The 17,515-nt window shown below is 38.7% G+C and overlaps 1 protein-coding gene and 1 long non-coding RNA gene across 10 annotated transcripts in view; one reads left to right on the top strand and one right to left on the bottom strand.

Moving 5' to 3' along the window:
- The window catches only part of CDH7 (cadherin 7), a 140,265-nt gene that overhangs the window by 99,672 nt on the left and 23,078 nt on the right, over positions 1-17,515 (top strand). For all 9 annotated transcript variants that reach the window (XM_055559415.1, XM_055559416.1, XM_055559412.1 and 6 more), the window contains 2 exons: positions 2,066-2,319; positions 16,894-17,030. In XM_055559415.1, the coding sequence (XP_055415390.1) occupies positions 2,066-2,319; positions 16,894-17,030 (391 nt within the window). The remainder of the gene's footprint in view (positions 1-2,065; positions 2,320-16,893; positions 17,031-17,515) is intronic.
- LOC129636135 (uncharacterized) overlaps positions 16,301-17,515 on the bottom strand; it is a 329,885-nt gene continuing 328,670 nt past the window's right edge. Inside the window, exon 3 of the long non-coding RNA XR_008706670.1 lies at positions 16,301-16,429. This is a non-coding gene — a long non-coding RNA (uncharacterized LOC129636135). The remainder of the gene's footprint in view (positions 16,430-17,515) is intronic.

The following is a 17,515-nucleotide window of genomic DNA, read 5'->3' as shown; positions in this document are numbered from 1 at the left end:
CTTCCCCCATCTCTCACTTCAACCTTCTGGATTCTCTGGAGCAAAGATTCAGCTCATTTTCAAGGCTCTTGAGGACTGGATATCTGGATTCTATCTTTTTCTAATTCATTAAGAATATTGATGCTTTTCAATGTATCAAATTCTGAATAGACACTAAGAATGCTAGTACCAAAGAAAACAGTCTGGAATTTACAGTCTACTAGATGAGACAGATGTTAAGCAGATAATTCAATAAATGCTCTCTGGTCTAGATATTATAAACCTATTTTTTGTATTGGTTTAAGGTATATATATGTTAATATATTTTATGTAAGTGGTATATAAATTCTTATGTCTCATGTAGCATATACACATATACATAGAGTGTGTTATTAAGTGTATATACATTTTATATATTGCCATCCCTTTAATTAGTCTCACATCCTTCTGGAATGAATTGGAATGTATACATACCTATATGTGTGTACACACATATGCCCATACACATGACTATAAATTTAGACTGTAGTTCTGCAGCAATACATTTAGCTAATTTTTCTCACTGCTCTTTTAAATTAAATACATGTAAAATGACATATATATTTTTTTAAGGTTTATGGGTTTTTTTTTCTCAATTGGGGTATAGTTGCTTTACAGTACATTATTTTATATATTTGCTGTGATTTCTGTTGGTTTCTTTCTAAAATTTTTGCTTTTATAGCATTAAATGTAACAGTTATTTGGGGACAGTGTTTCAGTGGCGGGATAGATCGAAAGTCCCAACAAGCTGGAGCTCTCTATACCTCTTGAAGAAAGAGAAGCATACTGTTGTCACAGATAGCTTCCACATGTTGGGCATATGATTCTTTTTTTTTTTTTTTTTTTTTTTAACAGATGGTGCTTTACAAGTACACACAACTGTCCTTAAAACATTTTTAAAGCTACCATATGGTTTGACTTGGGTCACTGTATTTGAGAAAAATGTTAGCATGTTAATCCTGTTGAAACATTATAGAAGAGAGATTATAACTGCCAACCGTTTAATATAAATAGAGACTGTGTATAGTGATGGTGGAATATTGAAGGAAGAAGCAATGGGCCCTTCATCAAGAAGAATTAGCTATGTACACACTTCTATATTTAAAATGGACCACCAATAGGGACCTACTGTATAGCACATGGAACTGTGCTCTGTTAATTTGCAGCCTGGATGGGAGAGGAGTTTAGGGGAGAATGGATACAGGTACACGTATGGCTGAGTCCTTTCAACTGAAACTCACAATATTGTTAATTGCTGTTCCCGAGTACAAAATAAAAAGTTAAAAAAAAAAAGAATCAGCTATGTTTTCTGGCTGTATAACTACAGTATGCCGCTTCTTCTGCTTCAGCTGCATTCGGAACACTTGAAAGTTTAGGATGGTAAGTGTGTGTGCTAAGTCGCTTCAGTCTTGTCCGACTCTCTGCGACCCTGTGGACAGTACAGGCTCCTCTGTCCATGGGATTCTCCAGGCAAGAATACTGGATTGCCACCATGCCCTCCTCCAGGGGATCTTCCCAACCCAGGGATTGAACCCACATCTCTTATATCTCCTTCATTGAAGGCGGGTTCTTTACCACTAGCGCCACCTGGGAAGTCTTAGGATTGTAAAGGAGTCCCCTAAATCAATGAAAATGACCTTGTAAATGAGAAATTCAACTGAAAGTTATCTTTTTCCCCCTTTTCAACATGCACTCCTAGATAGTGCAAGGAAATTACATGGTTGATGAATACTACCTGGAGGTCCCTGCTGGAAAAGATTTTTATATCATATCAGCTGTTGTTCCAGTAATATTCTAAAGACCTGCATTTACTTATGCAATGTACTACACAGAGTGGATTAAGTTAGTTCAAAAGCACTCACCATTGTCTGTGAGCCAGAAAGCCACAAGGACTCTGATTGGCGTTATTATTTATTGTTTTTGAATGCTGATGGTACATTTTCCTGGTAGAGTCCGTACTGTGCTTATTGACATGCATACGTGAAAAGGCTCTGCTTTTCTGAGTATTTAATGGGCAATTTAATTTTCCTAACAACTTTCTTTACAGGACTTGGATTTTGAAGCCAAAACAAGTTACACGCTACGGATAGAAGCTGCAAACAAAGATGCCGACCCCCGCTTTCTGAGCTTGGGACCCTTCAGTGACACGACAACCGTGAAGATAATTGTGGAAGACGTGGACGAGCCCCCTGTGTTTTCTGCACCACTTTACCCCATGGAGGTGTCGGAAGCCACCCAAGTTGGGAATATTATTGGCACCGTAGCAGCTCACGACCCCGATTCTTCCAACAGCCCAGTGAGGTAAGAGCTCATTGCTGTCCTTTTCAATAATTCTGTAACAGTGTGCCCTTGTTGACAACTCATGTCTCTACATTATGATGCTTTGGGATCGTGAGTGCTCAGCTGCTTCTATTATGTCTGATTCACTCTTTGCAATCCTATGGACTGTAGCCAGCCAGGCTCCTCTGTCCATAGGATTCTCCAGGCAAGAATAGTGGAGCTGGTTGCCTTTCCTTCAGGGGATCGTCCCAGCCCGGGGGTTGAAGCCACATTCCCTGTGGCTCCTTCATTGGAGGCAGATTCTTTACCACTGAGCTGCTGGGGAAGCTTGGGGTTATAGCAAATAGAAACCAGTTGTGTATATGTATTGAGCCATCATGGCAGAAGTGAAACAGGATCAGAACTGCTCAACATTTTACTAATTCCAAAATATGTCACCTGATTATCCAAGGCCATTATTGTGTGGCAATGTTGTATCTTTTTTTTTTTAACATTTATTTATTTGTTTGCCTCTGGCGGGCCTTGGTTGCAGTATGTGGGATCTTCAGTTGTGGTGTGCAGGATCTTTTAGTTGCAGCATGTGGGATCTAGTTCCCTGACCAGGGATTGAACTTGAGTCCCCTGCAGTGGGAACATGGAGTCTTAGCCTCTGGACCACCAGGGAAGTCCTGCAGTGCTGTCTTTAGGCACCGTTGTCATCCACAAGCAGAGCTGATGTTCCTGTTCGGCCCATTATCCTGAGCACTTTTGCAACACAAACTGTGATCAAAGAGAAAGTGATGTGTGTCCTCATTGTAGGATAAACGTTTATGTTAGAAAACTAATTTTATAAACAATTTAAATTGGGGATTAATTTCTCAACAGATCCTTTTATATATTGGTCTGTATGGATAGTATGTGTTTATTAGTCTAATCTACTTATTAAAAATAAAATATACCTTATTTATATACAAGGACTATTTTAAAATGTTCTTTCAATAGGCCTGTATAGAGAGTAGAAACATTGTTATAACCAACTCTGTGGGACCAACAGAATAATGATATGTAAGCATTCCAAAATATCACAGCATTACAGGTCACACCTTTTACCTATAGTCTTATAATCTAAGAGCTACATACATATACATATGGTAAAATATGGTTTTTTTTCAAGTAAATATTTAATATCTAAGTGATTATATAGAATATACTAGAAAGTAGATTGTATTTCATGTTTTAATTTGGGTTCATAAGTAACACATTTTTATTTCATGATCTGGATTTTGATTATAAAATCTATAAAGTGGGCTTCCTTGGTAGCTCAGCTGGTAAAGAATCCACCTGCAATGCCAGAGACCCCGGTTCAATTCATGGGTCAGGAAGATCCCCTGGAGAAGGGGTAGGCTACCCACTCCAGTATTCTTGGGCTTCCCTTGTGGCTCAGCTGGCAAAGAATCCACCTGCAATGTGGGAGACCTGGGTTCAATCCGTGAGTTGGGAAAATCCCCTGGAGAAGGGAAAGGCTACCCACTCCAATATTCTGGCCTGGAGAATTCCATGGACTGTATAGTCCATGGGGCTCCAAAGAGGCAGACACAACTGAGCAACTTGTACTTTCACATTTCACAAAAATTAGTGAAGGTTTTATATTGAGATATGTTCAACTAACCACTGATTGAACCTCTGGTGTAACTGATATTTAATAATGCTAAGTGCTTTTGAGCTACCTTACGAAAGAAGTCTGGACATTGACTGCAGAGTGTCATGAAAAACATCTACACATTAGACAATGATTTTTAGTTAAGAAGAGCTCATAATCCTCTGTCTCCCTCAAATAATAGGCTTAGCCTTATTATTTATATAAGTAAATTATTACACACATTTAATGATATTAAATATCAATTTATCATTAATATACAAATAATAATCAGCATATATATAGAGAGAGGTTATATGTAATTAGTGCTCTCTTTTCCTTCTCTTTTGTTTGACATGAATATCATAGTCTAGTAAAGAATTGTATAAAATAACTTATTTCAAAAGTGAAGTCATACTCATTGCTTCTCTGTCTATATAACAAATTCAGGCTATGTAGTAGCTGTATTATTTTTAACACAGTGATCATAAAGCATTTCTAAGAATATAACCTTCTGTGCACTAGAATATCTATGAGTTCCAGATGCACTTAGATGGAATAAGCCTTCTCTTCCCTGTAAAAGCCCAGCCTGTATTGTCAGAAAGTTCCCAGACTTAAGTTCAGCTCCATCCACTAAGTCCTATTAATGTGCAGAGACGTGAATTTGAGCTTTGTTATGGCATCACAACACTAGTGATATACTTGTCTTCTTCCCCTGTGAACAAACAACCACAGTACAATCGTAGTCATAGATCAGGTGCTCAGGAGAGCCTGACTTCTGCTTAAATCACTTAATTTAATGGGGAGAAAGAGAGAAGGCTTTCATGAAATTGAGGATTGGAAAAATAGACACAGTAATATACATGATAGTTCACTACTTAAGCTAGTGAGAGGATTTAAGAAAATTTTGGTTTACTGGTATTTTATAATTTTTTTCTTTATCCATTTCCTTGTGTATCATTCTGTTAGAGCCTTTTAGAGTAAATATTTCACTTTTAATAATATTTTATTTGAAAAAATGCAGTATCACATAGTAATTTGGGGAAGGAGAAGGGAGAGTAGGACCAAGTGGGTAGTGACTTGAGTTAGAGATGAAGTGAGTTCCATGTCTGCTCCCTGGGGCACAGAGAAAGAAAAGGCCAAAGGGTGAACTCTGCTGAATTTGGAGGTAAAGACTTCTGTGTCCTCCATCAGCTCATTAGCACTGCATTTTTACCTCATTTTTAGTTTCTTAAAACTAATAAAGGTGATCCTGAAAGTTTAGGTCAGTGCTTCTTACATCCTTTTCTAATCTCTAAATCTCACAAATAAGCGTTTTGTTCAACGTTGAATTAAATGTTGAATTAAATGTTATTTTGTGTGTGCCTGTGAATTTCTCTTTTGCTTTTTGAAAAGTAATTTGACTTAGATTTATGCTCATATTCCTACAACATTGCTTTGCCTTACTCCTTTTCTTTTGTTTTAATGTCAGCACAATCACTCATAGCTTATCTGTTTCTGGACATCTCTCTCACATATTTCTTTCTCCTGGTCCATTTATGATAGTCTTTAAGAGGCCAGTCTCCTCATTGTGTAGTTCAGCGAGTTGAGGGGAACTTCTAGAAATAATATTCTCTAGAAGATTGGTTTTCTTCTGCTGTTTGCCGAGTGCCTTTAGGGGATATTTCCATATAACCCAATAAAAAGGAAAAGCAGCACTTGCAGTCCTTGCCCTAGCCCAAATATTTTGAACATTAAGGGAGAGGGAAAGTAACTGATGCTTTTAAACTGTCAATCATTACTGAAATATTAGGAAGTATTATCCCTGTACATTGCTTTATTATAGTTTATTGTTTTCATACCATTTTTATTTCAAGGTCAGTAAAGTCAATGAAGGGAGACATATTTTACAAGGAACTATATTGGCAATCCACTGAAGGTTGTGTTGTAGTCACATATTTTCCAAGATATAGTAGTAAATATTGCATAGTTGTTTAATAGACATAAACATATATTTGCATTGGGCACTCAAGTAATTATCAAAATATAAGCTCTTCTGCAGATGCCAGTGGACGAGCAGATTCCACAGTCTGCTGAGACCCTAGGAAAAGTGAATCTCCAGGTTGAGATGGAAGCTGGAGACTCTTACAATTGTGAACTTTGTGCTCCTGTACCTTTAGCGATATTATAGTTCTCAGAGGAATGGAAAAGCAGGATTTGTTTCCTCATAATTGTTTAACATTAGGCCAGATAATATTTGAATTGTAAACGAGTATGGGAAAGTGGATAATTAGTGTTTGAATTCATTGACATTCTTTGTAGCGTGGTACTGAAATCTAGCATATGCTGTTTGTGTTTGGAATATTTTCTGGTATATGGGGCAAGAAATTAGGATTCTAAAAAGAAATGCATTCACTTGCCTCCAGCAAGGTAAATGGAGGTCTTCTTGCCATATGATCCATGCCTTACCCAGCATTTTTTTTTTTTAACCTACTCCATTAATGTAGCAACTTAAAGCTCTGCACTTCTGCCTTTTCCTTAAAAGAATATCAGGGCATCTATGTTACTACTGAAACCTTACCATTCTAACTGTTTCAGTTCAGTTCAGTTCAGTCACTTAGTCGTGTCCGACTCTTTGCGACCCCATGAATCGCAGCATGCCAGGCCTCCCTGTCCATCACCAACTCCCGGAGTTCACTCAGACTTACGTCCATAGAGTCAGTGATGCCATCCAGCCATATAGTAACAACAGGGTGAAAGACTGAATGAGCCCGGAGCCCAGTGATTGGCTGGAGTACAGCAGCTTTGTGGATTGCCTTGTCTGTTACAGCTTGCACACCATCCAGAGGGCTTCCCCGGCCCACCATTGCCTGCATACTTTGTTTCCTCTTTCCTGATATGAAAACTAGAAGCCAGAACTGGAAATTAGGTGATTGAGATTACTTAGGAAAAAAAGAGAAATTTTGAAAACACAAGTCGGTAATTGAGGGCCAGAATATTTCTGACATTTTGTTTTTTACGTAGTGGCTTACCATTTCTTGTAAATTTTGGCCCCAAGTACCAAATATCAGGCTTTATCTACTGAACTTGGAAAGACTGATTTGTGTTCCGCTGATTCTGATCATTTTTCGGAATAGTAAAAGCTTCGCTTGTTTCTCATCAGTAGGATGGGAAAAAACTGTAAGAGCAGCGTAGTGTCTAGAGGACTATTAACTCTTCATGTCAGCATTCACAGACTGATCAATGAATCACATACATTAAGAACCTGCTTTGTGCACGACACTGGAAAAATACAGAAAAAAAACAGATGAATAAAACATTTCCTCTGACCTCAAGGAACTTACAATCTTGTTGAAGAAATAAGATTCCATAGAAGTTAAACAGTACATGGTGGGGAAATTACCAGAGCTTTCACAGGGCAAATTGTGAGAAAAATACTAATCACTCCAAGTTCACTGGACATGAGACCTCATTTGAAGGATTGATAGCCTAAGCTGGACTTCGAGGGGTGGCAGGATTTGGACAAGCCAAAAATATTGTGTAAGGTCTATTTGTGTTTGAGGTATGCATTTGTGTGTGTACTCAGTTATTCCTGAGTCTTTAGGACTGCTCACCAGGCTCCTCTGTCCATAGGATTCTCCAGGCAAGAATACTGGAGTGGGTTGCCATTCCCTTCTCCAGGGGATCTTCCCAACCCAGGGATTGAACCTGTGTCTCCTTGCATTGGCAGGTGGATTCTTTACCACTGGCCTACCTGGGAAGTCCATGTTTTAGGTAGCTATATCCTTCAAGTCTAATGCTATATTATGAAATGAGCACTTATTGCTGCAGGCAGTTCAGCAAGCCCCAAATCCCGCTGCCTAAAATAGCCAATGAATTGAAACATGATATTACAAAGACCAGATGCAAAGAAGCATGATTAAGGAGTAATGGATGACAGGGCAGAGGCATGAATTGGGAAATTGGGGTTGATGTGTGTGCACTACCATGTGTAAAATAGTGGGGTGCTGCTGTACAGCTCAGCTCAGCTCAGCCCTCTGTGATGACCTGGCTGGGTGGGATGATGAGTGGGTGGGAGGGGGAGTCCAAGAGGAAGAGGGATACACATATACATTTCATTGTACAGCAGCCGAGCATAATATTGTAAAGCAATTATACCCCAGCTTAAGAAAAAAAGTAATGGGGATCATTTTTGGCATTTCTAACAATCCAAATACAGAACTAGAGTTGTATTTATGTTCAAGGATCATAATAATACTCACCAGCAGGCTCTTTTGATATTGCCTCTGATAAAAGGTGATAAGATAGTATCAGATATTACAGTATGTAGTGTGACTAGTCTGAGCACAAGTTGGGTGTTTGAATAATTCACTGTATTTTCAGTGGCTTGTATACATGCATATATTTGTACATATTATTGTAATCTACATTACATGTGAATTTCTCACAGAATTAAAGGGAAAGTTGAACAGCCAGTCTTTCGAAAAGAGAGGAGGAAGGTTTCTCTATAAATAAGAGTAGCAAGAATGCGCGGACAGTCTCTTATGAATGTGACAGAGGATGAAACATTGGCCGCTTTTTTTCCCCTCATGGCTCTGTTTAAGAAAGTTTTTATGGGGCGGGGGTGGGGGGGTCCTGTCTTAGGACACATGTCCTCCTACCCAGGAAGTCCTGGGCCTCTTCATTGTGAGGCCCCATCAAGGTTGCGTGAGATTGAGAAGGTTGAAATTCCTAAAGGAAAACTGAGTTACCTTTGTTAGAAAATGGGGAGGAGGCTGCAAACAGTGGCATCGCTAAGTACTGAACTCAACAACAGCTTATCTTGAAGTAATTTATTTCTCATTAAAGCCCTAGAAGGCAAGCATTAACATTGCACAGTTTATAAATAAACATGACTCCAGTCACACAGTTAGAAAATGTGGTTCTAAGATTTCAGCAGGTTCTGTATCAAAACCTGACATTGCTGGCAGCAACACACACACACACGCGCATGCACGTGCACGCGTGAATTAAGAGATTAAGGCTTCAATTCAAGTGATTCAATCATTTCTATTGATCAGATTTGTCGATGCCTATTTATTATATTACCTTTTCCACCCAGGGAGTAGCACTGAAGCCTTTGTGCTCATCCAGCCTGCTCACCTCCATATTCCCTTTGTGACTATCAACGTGCATATCAATAGCTGGGTGACAAGCGTGCTGCTTGTGAAAACAGAGGACCATTTTAATCGATCTCCATAGCTTATTGAACAGCAGCACCGATAACTACAGGCATTTTTTAGGATTGATATTGTTGCAGATGTGCAGAACACTGGGGATATTCAGATATAGAAGACACAACCCCAGCCCACTTGCTATCTAGCAGGAGGAGAGATCTTAGCAAAAACTTAGAAAAAAATTCCAATGTTAAATCTGGAAATGAGAAACCATCTTTTAAAATATTCTCATTTTGCAGATAAAGAATACAAATGGTGAATGAAAAGTCCAACTTGGTACAATAGGTTTGTGGCAGGGTCCTGGCTATAAATATTACCTTTTAAATGCCCAGTCTGTGGTTCATGGTGGCATATATAAATAGCACAGAGAGCTTGTAGTGAAATTCCTGAGTCATATATACCACAACCTTAAAAAGGCGTGATTTCTGAAGTATTGGGTTGGCCCAAAAGTTTGGGTTTTCCGTAACATCTTACAGAAAAACCTGAATGAACGTTTGGCCAATCCAATAATTGGGATGGCTTGGTGCTTTACTGCCTGAGGATTTCATCAAGGAATAGTAGGAGTACAATAATTGGAAGGAGGAAAGATCAGAGTAAAGAAGGACCAACATGAGAAAAGGCACCAAAATGGAGATATGCGCTATATTGTCATTTATTCCATTAATATGTCAGTGTGACTATCTTAGAATTTTAGATAGAGTAGTGGGGAAAAATAATGTAAAGCTGAATTCTAGAAATGTAGGTAGCAGAGACTAAAAGCTCATCTATAGGCAATATGGTACTTATTGGAAAGATGGCGCAGACAAACACCATTCTAAATCTTGGCCCCATCAACAATCAGCTGTGAGACTTTAAAGTCCAGTCCTTAACTACAGCAATAATGGTCCCTGCTTGCCTTAGAAATTGTGTTTGGCTGGTAGGAACAAAGCTTAACACTAATGACGTATCAGTGAGAAGTCTGGTACCAGGCAATCAAAGAATGACAAATAGGCAGGATAATGTCATCAAGGGCTTGGCCTCTTATACCAGGCACTCATCACCTTGTATTTACAAGATGCTTTTTGGATTGCTCTCTAGTGTGGTCGTATCCCAGGTGAGATAGAGGGGAAGGGGCAAAATCAAATGCCAGGTGAATTAGCAGTTGTCTCCTATCCTTAAGGGAGTTTTGGAATGATGCTCAACCTGTAAATTTTCTTTTGCATCTCATTTGCTAAGAGTCCATGGAATTCTCCAGGCAAGAATACCAGAGTGGGTAGCTATTCCCCTCTCTAGGGGATCTTCCTTACCTAGGGATCGAACCTGGATCTCTTGCATTGCTGGCAGATTCATTACTGTCTGAGCCATGGAAAGCCCACAGATGTAAGGATACTGCATCTACAGGGCGGCTAGCTAGTGTAGTTTTTCAGCTGGACACGTGCCTGCCTCTGACATAACCAGGTTTCTATGAATAAGAATTAAGGGCAGGTGAACATTAGGCATGCAAGTGAAAGTGTGTTACATGACCTTACATAGCTGTTTGAGGATTAGGAAACAATGTATATATTTTAAATTCTTAGTCTATTTAGGGGGAGGGACTGTTGGGGGAAAGGTTGATGAATCTGCTTTTGGATATACTGACCTTTAACAGAAGATGTTGCCGGTATTTGGGGTAGTTTATGAAATCTCAGGAAAAGGATTGAGACTGGATATTGAGATTTTTGAGGCGTCTGCATAATAAATACAGAGAGCAGAAACCTTAACTGCTGGTGCTGCAAAAATATGGAAGCGATCTCTTTAATTGGTCGCTCCAACCTCCAGTGAAGGAGGTCAAGTATTTTAGGCTGTAATTTATAGAAACTAGAAGGATCATTGTGAGTGTGCAATCACCACTAACTGCAGCAGAAGTTGCATTAAAGATAACTTTGGGTCATGATTAGAGAAACACCAGTCCTTTCCTTTCCCGTTCAGCCTCTAATTGGCAATTGTATTTCTCTGTCCCCAAACCAGTAGATCCGGAGCTACAAAGAGTGTGCGGCTCTGAACTTCTTCAGAGTGTTTTTTTTCTCTCTTGGCCTCACTCAGCCCTGCCAGACTAATTCAGAGACAATTTGTACCACTCACTCTAAAAAGTGTTATATTTTCTTTATTTCTCTTGATTAAGGAATTTTTTTTTCCTTAGGTAACTTTATCATTAACTAATGTCTCATACAGAAATCCCTGCTTTTTGCATATCCAGAGGGGCTGGTAGAAACTAGGGACCCCTTTAATGCTGGGGATCCCAAGTCCTTGTGATTAAGAAGTACAATAACTGTTCTTTGTCTACTCCTGGTCCCTGCCAGAGTTTTCCATCTCTTCTCAAGTTAATTCCTCTTTCTCTTCCCCATTCTTGCCCTCGTTCCCTTCATCTTACTTGAGCACAGCAATTTGTTGGTTTCCTCCTGAATACTTCGTTTAAATTGCTGTCTTTCAAAACACTTTGTTTATATACCATATTTCCTGAAGTAGAGTATCACAGGCAGATTCTCCAGATTAGTTACTGAATATGTGAATGAGTGAAAAGGAGATATAAGAATATCTGAATGATTCACAAATTATCAAATACCATGTATATTTGTGTGTGTGTGTGTATGGCTATTTACTACTACTACTACGTCGCTTCAGTCGTGTCCGACTCTGTGCGACCCCACAAACGGCAGCCCACCAGGCTTCACCATCCCTGGGATTCTCCAGGCCAGAACACTGGAGTGGGTTGCCATTTCCTTCTCCAGTGCATGAAAGTGAAAAGTGAAAGTGAAGTCGCTCAGTCGTGTCCGACTCTAGCGACCCCATGGACTGCAGCCCACCAGGCTCCTCCGTCCGTGGGATTTTCTAGGCAAAAGTACTGGAGTGGGGTGCCATTGGCTATTTAGTGAGAGCTAAATGAGAGTTATAGGGCTTCCCTGGTGGCTCAGTGGTAAAGAATCCACTGGCCAATGCAGAAGACATGGGTTTGATCCCTGGGTAGAGAACATCCCCTGGAGAAGAAACTGGCAACCCACTCCAGTATTGTTGCCCGGTGAAATCCCACGGACAGAGGAGCCTGGTGGCTACAGTTGATCTGGTCGTAGAGTCAGGCATGACTGAGCAACTAAATAACAACAACAGATGAGAGTTAAAACTAGAGCTACCACATAGCTTATAAGTGGAAGCTACCGAGTTTATGATTTAGAAATGACTAATATGCGGAAAATAGAAACTCTAGTATCCATTCTTTCAAAACTTATAGAGGCGTAGGTGATAACTCTGTTCCTTAAAGATATAGGGGTTTTTCTATGAGGTGAACAGAAATTGGAGATATTTTACATATTAAATGAATTCTTGAGTTTAATGTCCTTTATTCTAATACTGGGAAGCTTTGAGACTATTGATAATAGAGCCAGATGTTTTAGTTATTAACTTTAGTCTGTGAGGAATTACATGAACTCATTTAGAGAGCTATGTGGCAAGTTCAAGGCCTTTTTGCTTTGTAAGAATCTAGAAGTTACTTTGTTCCTGAATATGCTAACATTACCACAGTTGACTGAAAAAAAAAAATGAACAGGCTTTTTAGTATTGACTCCATTGATGCATGGGTATTTATTCTCTTGTCAAACATGAATATTAATTATTCTATTATCATTGAATTATATATATGATAATATATGTGTATATGGTCGCAGGTATATATAAAGAGAATATATTAATAATATGAAATAATGGCATAAACTGGCTGACTAAAGCAACATTTAAGAAAAGATTTGGCTTTTCTGTGTAACAGAAAATTTATGTCTGTTCTTGTTTGCATGGCTGTTGTGTGGAAAGTAGATTGTAGATGGTAAGAATGGAAGTACGCTGATAAAAAGTAGAATAATGCACAATCTAAGCTCGTATGTGGTAGCTGGAATGACTGCACTTGAGAGTAGATACTGACAAATTGACACAGGGACAAGAGAGAGAAACAAATCTATGTTTTTAGCTTGAGCATCCACGTGACAGGTGATGTCATTTGCTCAGGTGGTAAAGAGGGAGGGAGGAGGTAGCGTGGGAGACCTTAGGAGACAGAAGAGCAGTCTGAGAATGTCACATTTCAGTTCACATTGTTTATTTATGTCTGCTTCTACTAAGCAAGTAATTCAGTAAGTCTGGTTGGCCAAGGAGATTTTTATATAAATGTACGGGTCATCAAAATTATAGAATTGAGTTAATCTACAGGGCCATATAAGATGGAAGGAAAAATGTTTTTTTTTTTTCAAAGAGAAGGGGATGTGTGGGAAAGGTTTTGGGGGAAGTAATTAAAGATCACGGAGGATAGGGTAAACCATCTGAGGTCCTGAAAAGGGCAGGCAGTAATGTAGGAGAAAACCAAAGAATACATGATATTAATAAAGGCAAAAGGAGAATGTGTTTTAAGGAGGTGTCAGTGGTCAATTGTGGGAAACTTGGATGACATAGAAAGTAAGAAGAGAGAAGGCAACAATGGATTTGACAGAATGGAGGCCAAAAAAGAAATTGACAGAAATGGAAGAATTTTTTTTTTTTTTTTTATGAAAAACACATGTTTTTTATTTCAGTAAAGCTTTATAGATAGAAAAGGATCCAAACTCAAGGAAAAATGTTCTTGAGGTCAGCAAATAGGACAGACAGGTTAAATAGAATGTCTTGATTTGACACTTAGCTGCAATAAATAGATGGTAAGTAGCGGGTATAAGGACATTCAGTTGAGATGCATTTTTCCTCTCATGTTTCATGTAGCACAGGTCCTGGAGGTGAGGGTGAGTACCCTTTGTACTCCCATTACCATTTTCAAAGTAGTTTTCTTTTCCCTTTCAAACTCTCAACTCTTGGCAGAATGTATCACCACACTTGACTCAAAACCTTTCCTGTTGCTATCCACCACCAGATATACAGTAATCACACTGATTTGTTGAGTCTTTTAGTACTCAGATTATTTTGTCTTTTTCTACCATCACTTTTGGCATGATGATTAGTATCTGGCTTCTCGCTTTCTTAGTCTTTTTGACTTTAATGATCTGTTTCTTTGCCCCAGTTTTGTCATAGATTCTTATGAACATACCTTTGTCTTGTTAACTCTGAGCTGCTGTTGAAAATCTACTTCAAGCATCTACTCTCTTATCCACTACCTCCCACTGCAGCAATTCTGGATCCTGAGAAAGTCCTCCCACTTGGTGATGCTAACATGTCATGTCAATCTGCCTTCTCTTATTTCCTCAGTTCCCTCTTACAAGCGTAGAGACCATGGGTCTTCTTTATCATTCCTCCTATATAGATGTCCGAATCTACCCTCCTCTTCTCCTTTGATTGTCCATAACTGGCTAAACCCAAACCTCTCCTTTACATACATCTTCAAACAAGCAAGACAGACAAATAGGATGACTGGCTTCACATTAAATTAACGGACATAAGTCTCAAAGGAGCAATCCACAATATGTAGCTTATTCCATTATACTCTCCCTGCTGCTGCTGCTAAGTTGCTTCAGTCATGTTTGACTCTGTGCAACCCCGTAGATGGCAGCCCACCAGGCTCCCCCGTCCCTGGGATTCTCCAGGCAAGAGTACTGGAGTGGGGTGCCACTGCCTTCTCCGATACTCTCCCTAGTATATGTATTTTTGGTCTCTTTTAAAAAAAGGAATTCTCTCTCCTGCTCAAACTACCTTCTACTTTCTCTCTCAGCTGATAATCTTGTCTCCTATGCCATCAACAAAACGGATCCATTAGATAGCTTTCTAATATTCTGAATACCCAAATACCTGTTGCTGCACAAAGACAGTAATGTTTGCTGGTTTGTGGTCAATTTTTTGGTAACATTTTTTGATGTCTTCTCTTTCCTTTTTATGTTCCTTGCATCTTGTTATAGAGCAGAGTAGTAGTACATGATTCTATTTAATAATCACCAATAAAGTACTCAGGAAACAGAATACTTTCTGAAATTGGGTGTGTGTTTATTTGTTCATTCATTTGTTTTTAAATGACAGTCCTTATTTCACCCAAGTAGAAAGACTGTGAGTGCATTTGAAGATAGTCATTAATGAGAAAAGGGTGAATTTTGTATATGGAACAAAAAAAAAGCATAATTGAATAAGAATACAAGTAGAGCAGTAGTTTTTCACTAATGTTTGGATTGCAGATATTTTGAGAAAAGGCTTTAACACACCAAAATGTTTATGTAATTTGAGGTATTTTTAAAGATTTTTATTTTATATTGGATTATAGTTGATTTACAGTGTTGTTTCAGGTGTATAGCAAAGTGGTTCAGTTATACATATATCCACTTTTTTTTTCTTTAGATCCTTTTCCCGTGTAGACCATTACAGAGTTTTGAGTAGAGTTCCCTGTGTTATACAGTAGTAGGTCCTTATTCAGTTCAGTTCAGTCTCTCAGTCGTGTCTGACTCTTTGCGACCCCATGATTCGCAGCACGCCAGGCCTCCCTGTCCATCACCAACTCTAGGAGTTCACTCAGACTCACGTCCATCCAGTCAGTGATGCCATCCAGCCATCTCATCCTCTGTCGTCCCCTTCTCCTTCTGCCCCCAATCCCTCCCAGCATCAGAGTCTTCCAATGAGTCAACTCTTCGCATCAGGTGGCCAAAGTACTGGAGTTTCAGCTTCAGCATCATTCCTTCCAAAGAAATCCCAGGGCTGATCTCCTTCAGAATGGACTGGTTGGGTCTCCTTGCAGTCCATGGGACTCTCAAGAGTCTTCTCGAACACCACAGTTCAAAAGCATCAATTCTTCGGCACTCAGTTATCCATTTTATAGTATTGTGTAATATCAATCCCAGTGTCTCAATTTATTCCTCCCTGCTTTTCCCCTGGTAACTATAGTTTGTTTTCTACATCTGTGACTCTACCTTCTATTTATAAAAGTTCATTTGTACTTTTTTTAGATTATAAGCTGTATCATTTGATGTTTGTCTATCTGACTTCACTCAGTATGACAGTCTCTAAGGCTTGTTCATGTTGCTGCAAATGGCATTATTCTGTCCTTTTCTATGGCTGATTAATACTTATTGAATGTATGCACCATATCTTTATCCATTCCTCTTTTGATGGACATTTAGGCTGCTTCCATGTCGTGCTATTATAAATAGTGTTGCAGTGAATATCGGGTATATGTATCTTATCAAATTATGGTTTTCTCCATATATATGGCCAGGAGTGGGTTCTTTTTTTTTTTTTTTTTTAAGAAACCTCCATACTGTTTTTTCTAGTGGTTGTACCAATGTACATTCCCACCAACAGTGTACCACGGCTCCCTTTTCTGCACGGTGTACAGTTCTGCTTTGAAACATGTCTGTGGTCCCTGAGTAAGAGATACAAAAAGAAGAAAGGTTACGATCAGGCTGGAGTTATTAAAACACAAGATGTTACTCAATATATGTGAATGGGTGAGTTGTCTACATACATGTCATTTTAGAGGGACCTCTAATCATGAACAGGGATACTAAATATGTTGTAAATGTTTTTTAGGAACCACTATTTGGAGTTTATAATGGCATATTCAAATCTACTTTGAAGATAATTATGCTACTTATACGATTGTTTTTATTTTGTACTTTTGGACAGAAAAGCAGAGGTTACTGACAAGCAGATGATGAATCAAGTAGAACACTGGTGCAGTTTTAAACTAGGCATATTCTATGTTAATGTGACAAATCGTGGAGTCAGCAGAATTTGGTGATTTGATGTGCAATTAACAAAATAAATAGAGCAAATTATAATCAGACATAAATATTGAAGTGCTTTTTTATTTTTTTTAAATATTAGGTATTCAATTGACAGAAACACAGATTTGGAGAGATACTTCAATATCGATGCCAACAGTGGAGTTATTACAACCGCCAAATCTTTGGATCGAGAGACAAACGCTGTTCACAATATCACAGTCCTTGCAATGGAGAGCCGTAAGTTGTAAGGTTTAACATTAAATTAGGATGGAGGACATTGAGAGTGGAGAATGGGCTGCCATGAGTTTATAATTTCAACTTGAATTTTACTAGATACTTGTTTTTCAACTTGAATTGTACTAGATACTTGTTTGAATTCAGTAAAATTGTGAAACTCCCTGGTTTCAAGGTGTGAAATATAGTTACATTTTCTAACTTGGTTTGCTAATACTTAGAAAGTTAATGGAATGAAGTTACCATAAAATAATGGGCCTGATTTACCCTTCGACGCTTTCTTCTTGTCTTGTGGTCACAGTTCAGGTGCTGCATCTATGCTGACATGGGTTAGTCCAGGAGCTTACAAAAATAGTCGACTGGTCTCTAACCAGACACTCAAGTTTGTGCATTCTCATATTAAACTAATTTTGGTCCTTGATGAGAAAAACTTTGAGAACAATGCACAATTACATTGTATGCATGTTTATAATATGATATATGTATAT

Source organism: Bubalus kerabau, chromosome 21 (assembly GCF_029407905.1).
Source record: "Bubalus kerabau isolate K-KA32 ecotype Philippines breed swamp buffalo chromosome 21, PCC_UOA_SB_1v2, whole genome shotgun sequence".
Lineage (NCBI taxonomy): Eukaryota > Metazoa > Chordata > Mammalia > Artiodactyla > Bovidae > Bubalus > Bubalus kerabau.
The sequence above is the reverse complement of the archived record's forward strand: the minus strand, read 5'-3'. Positions and strand labels throughout refer to the sequence as shown.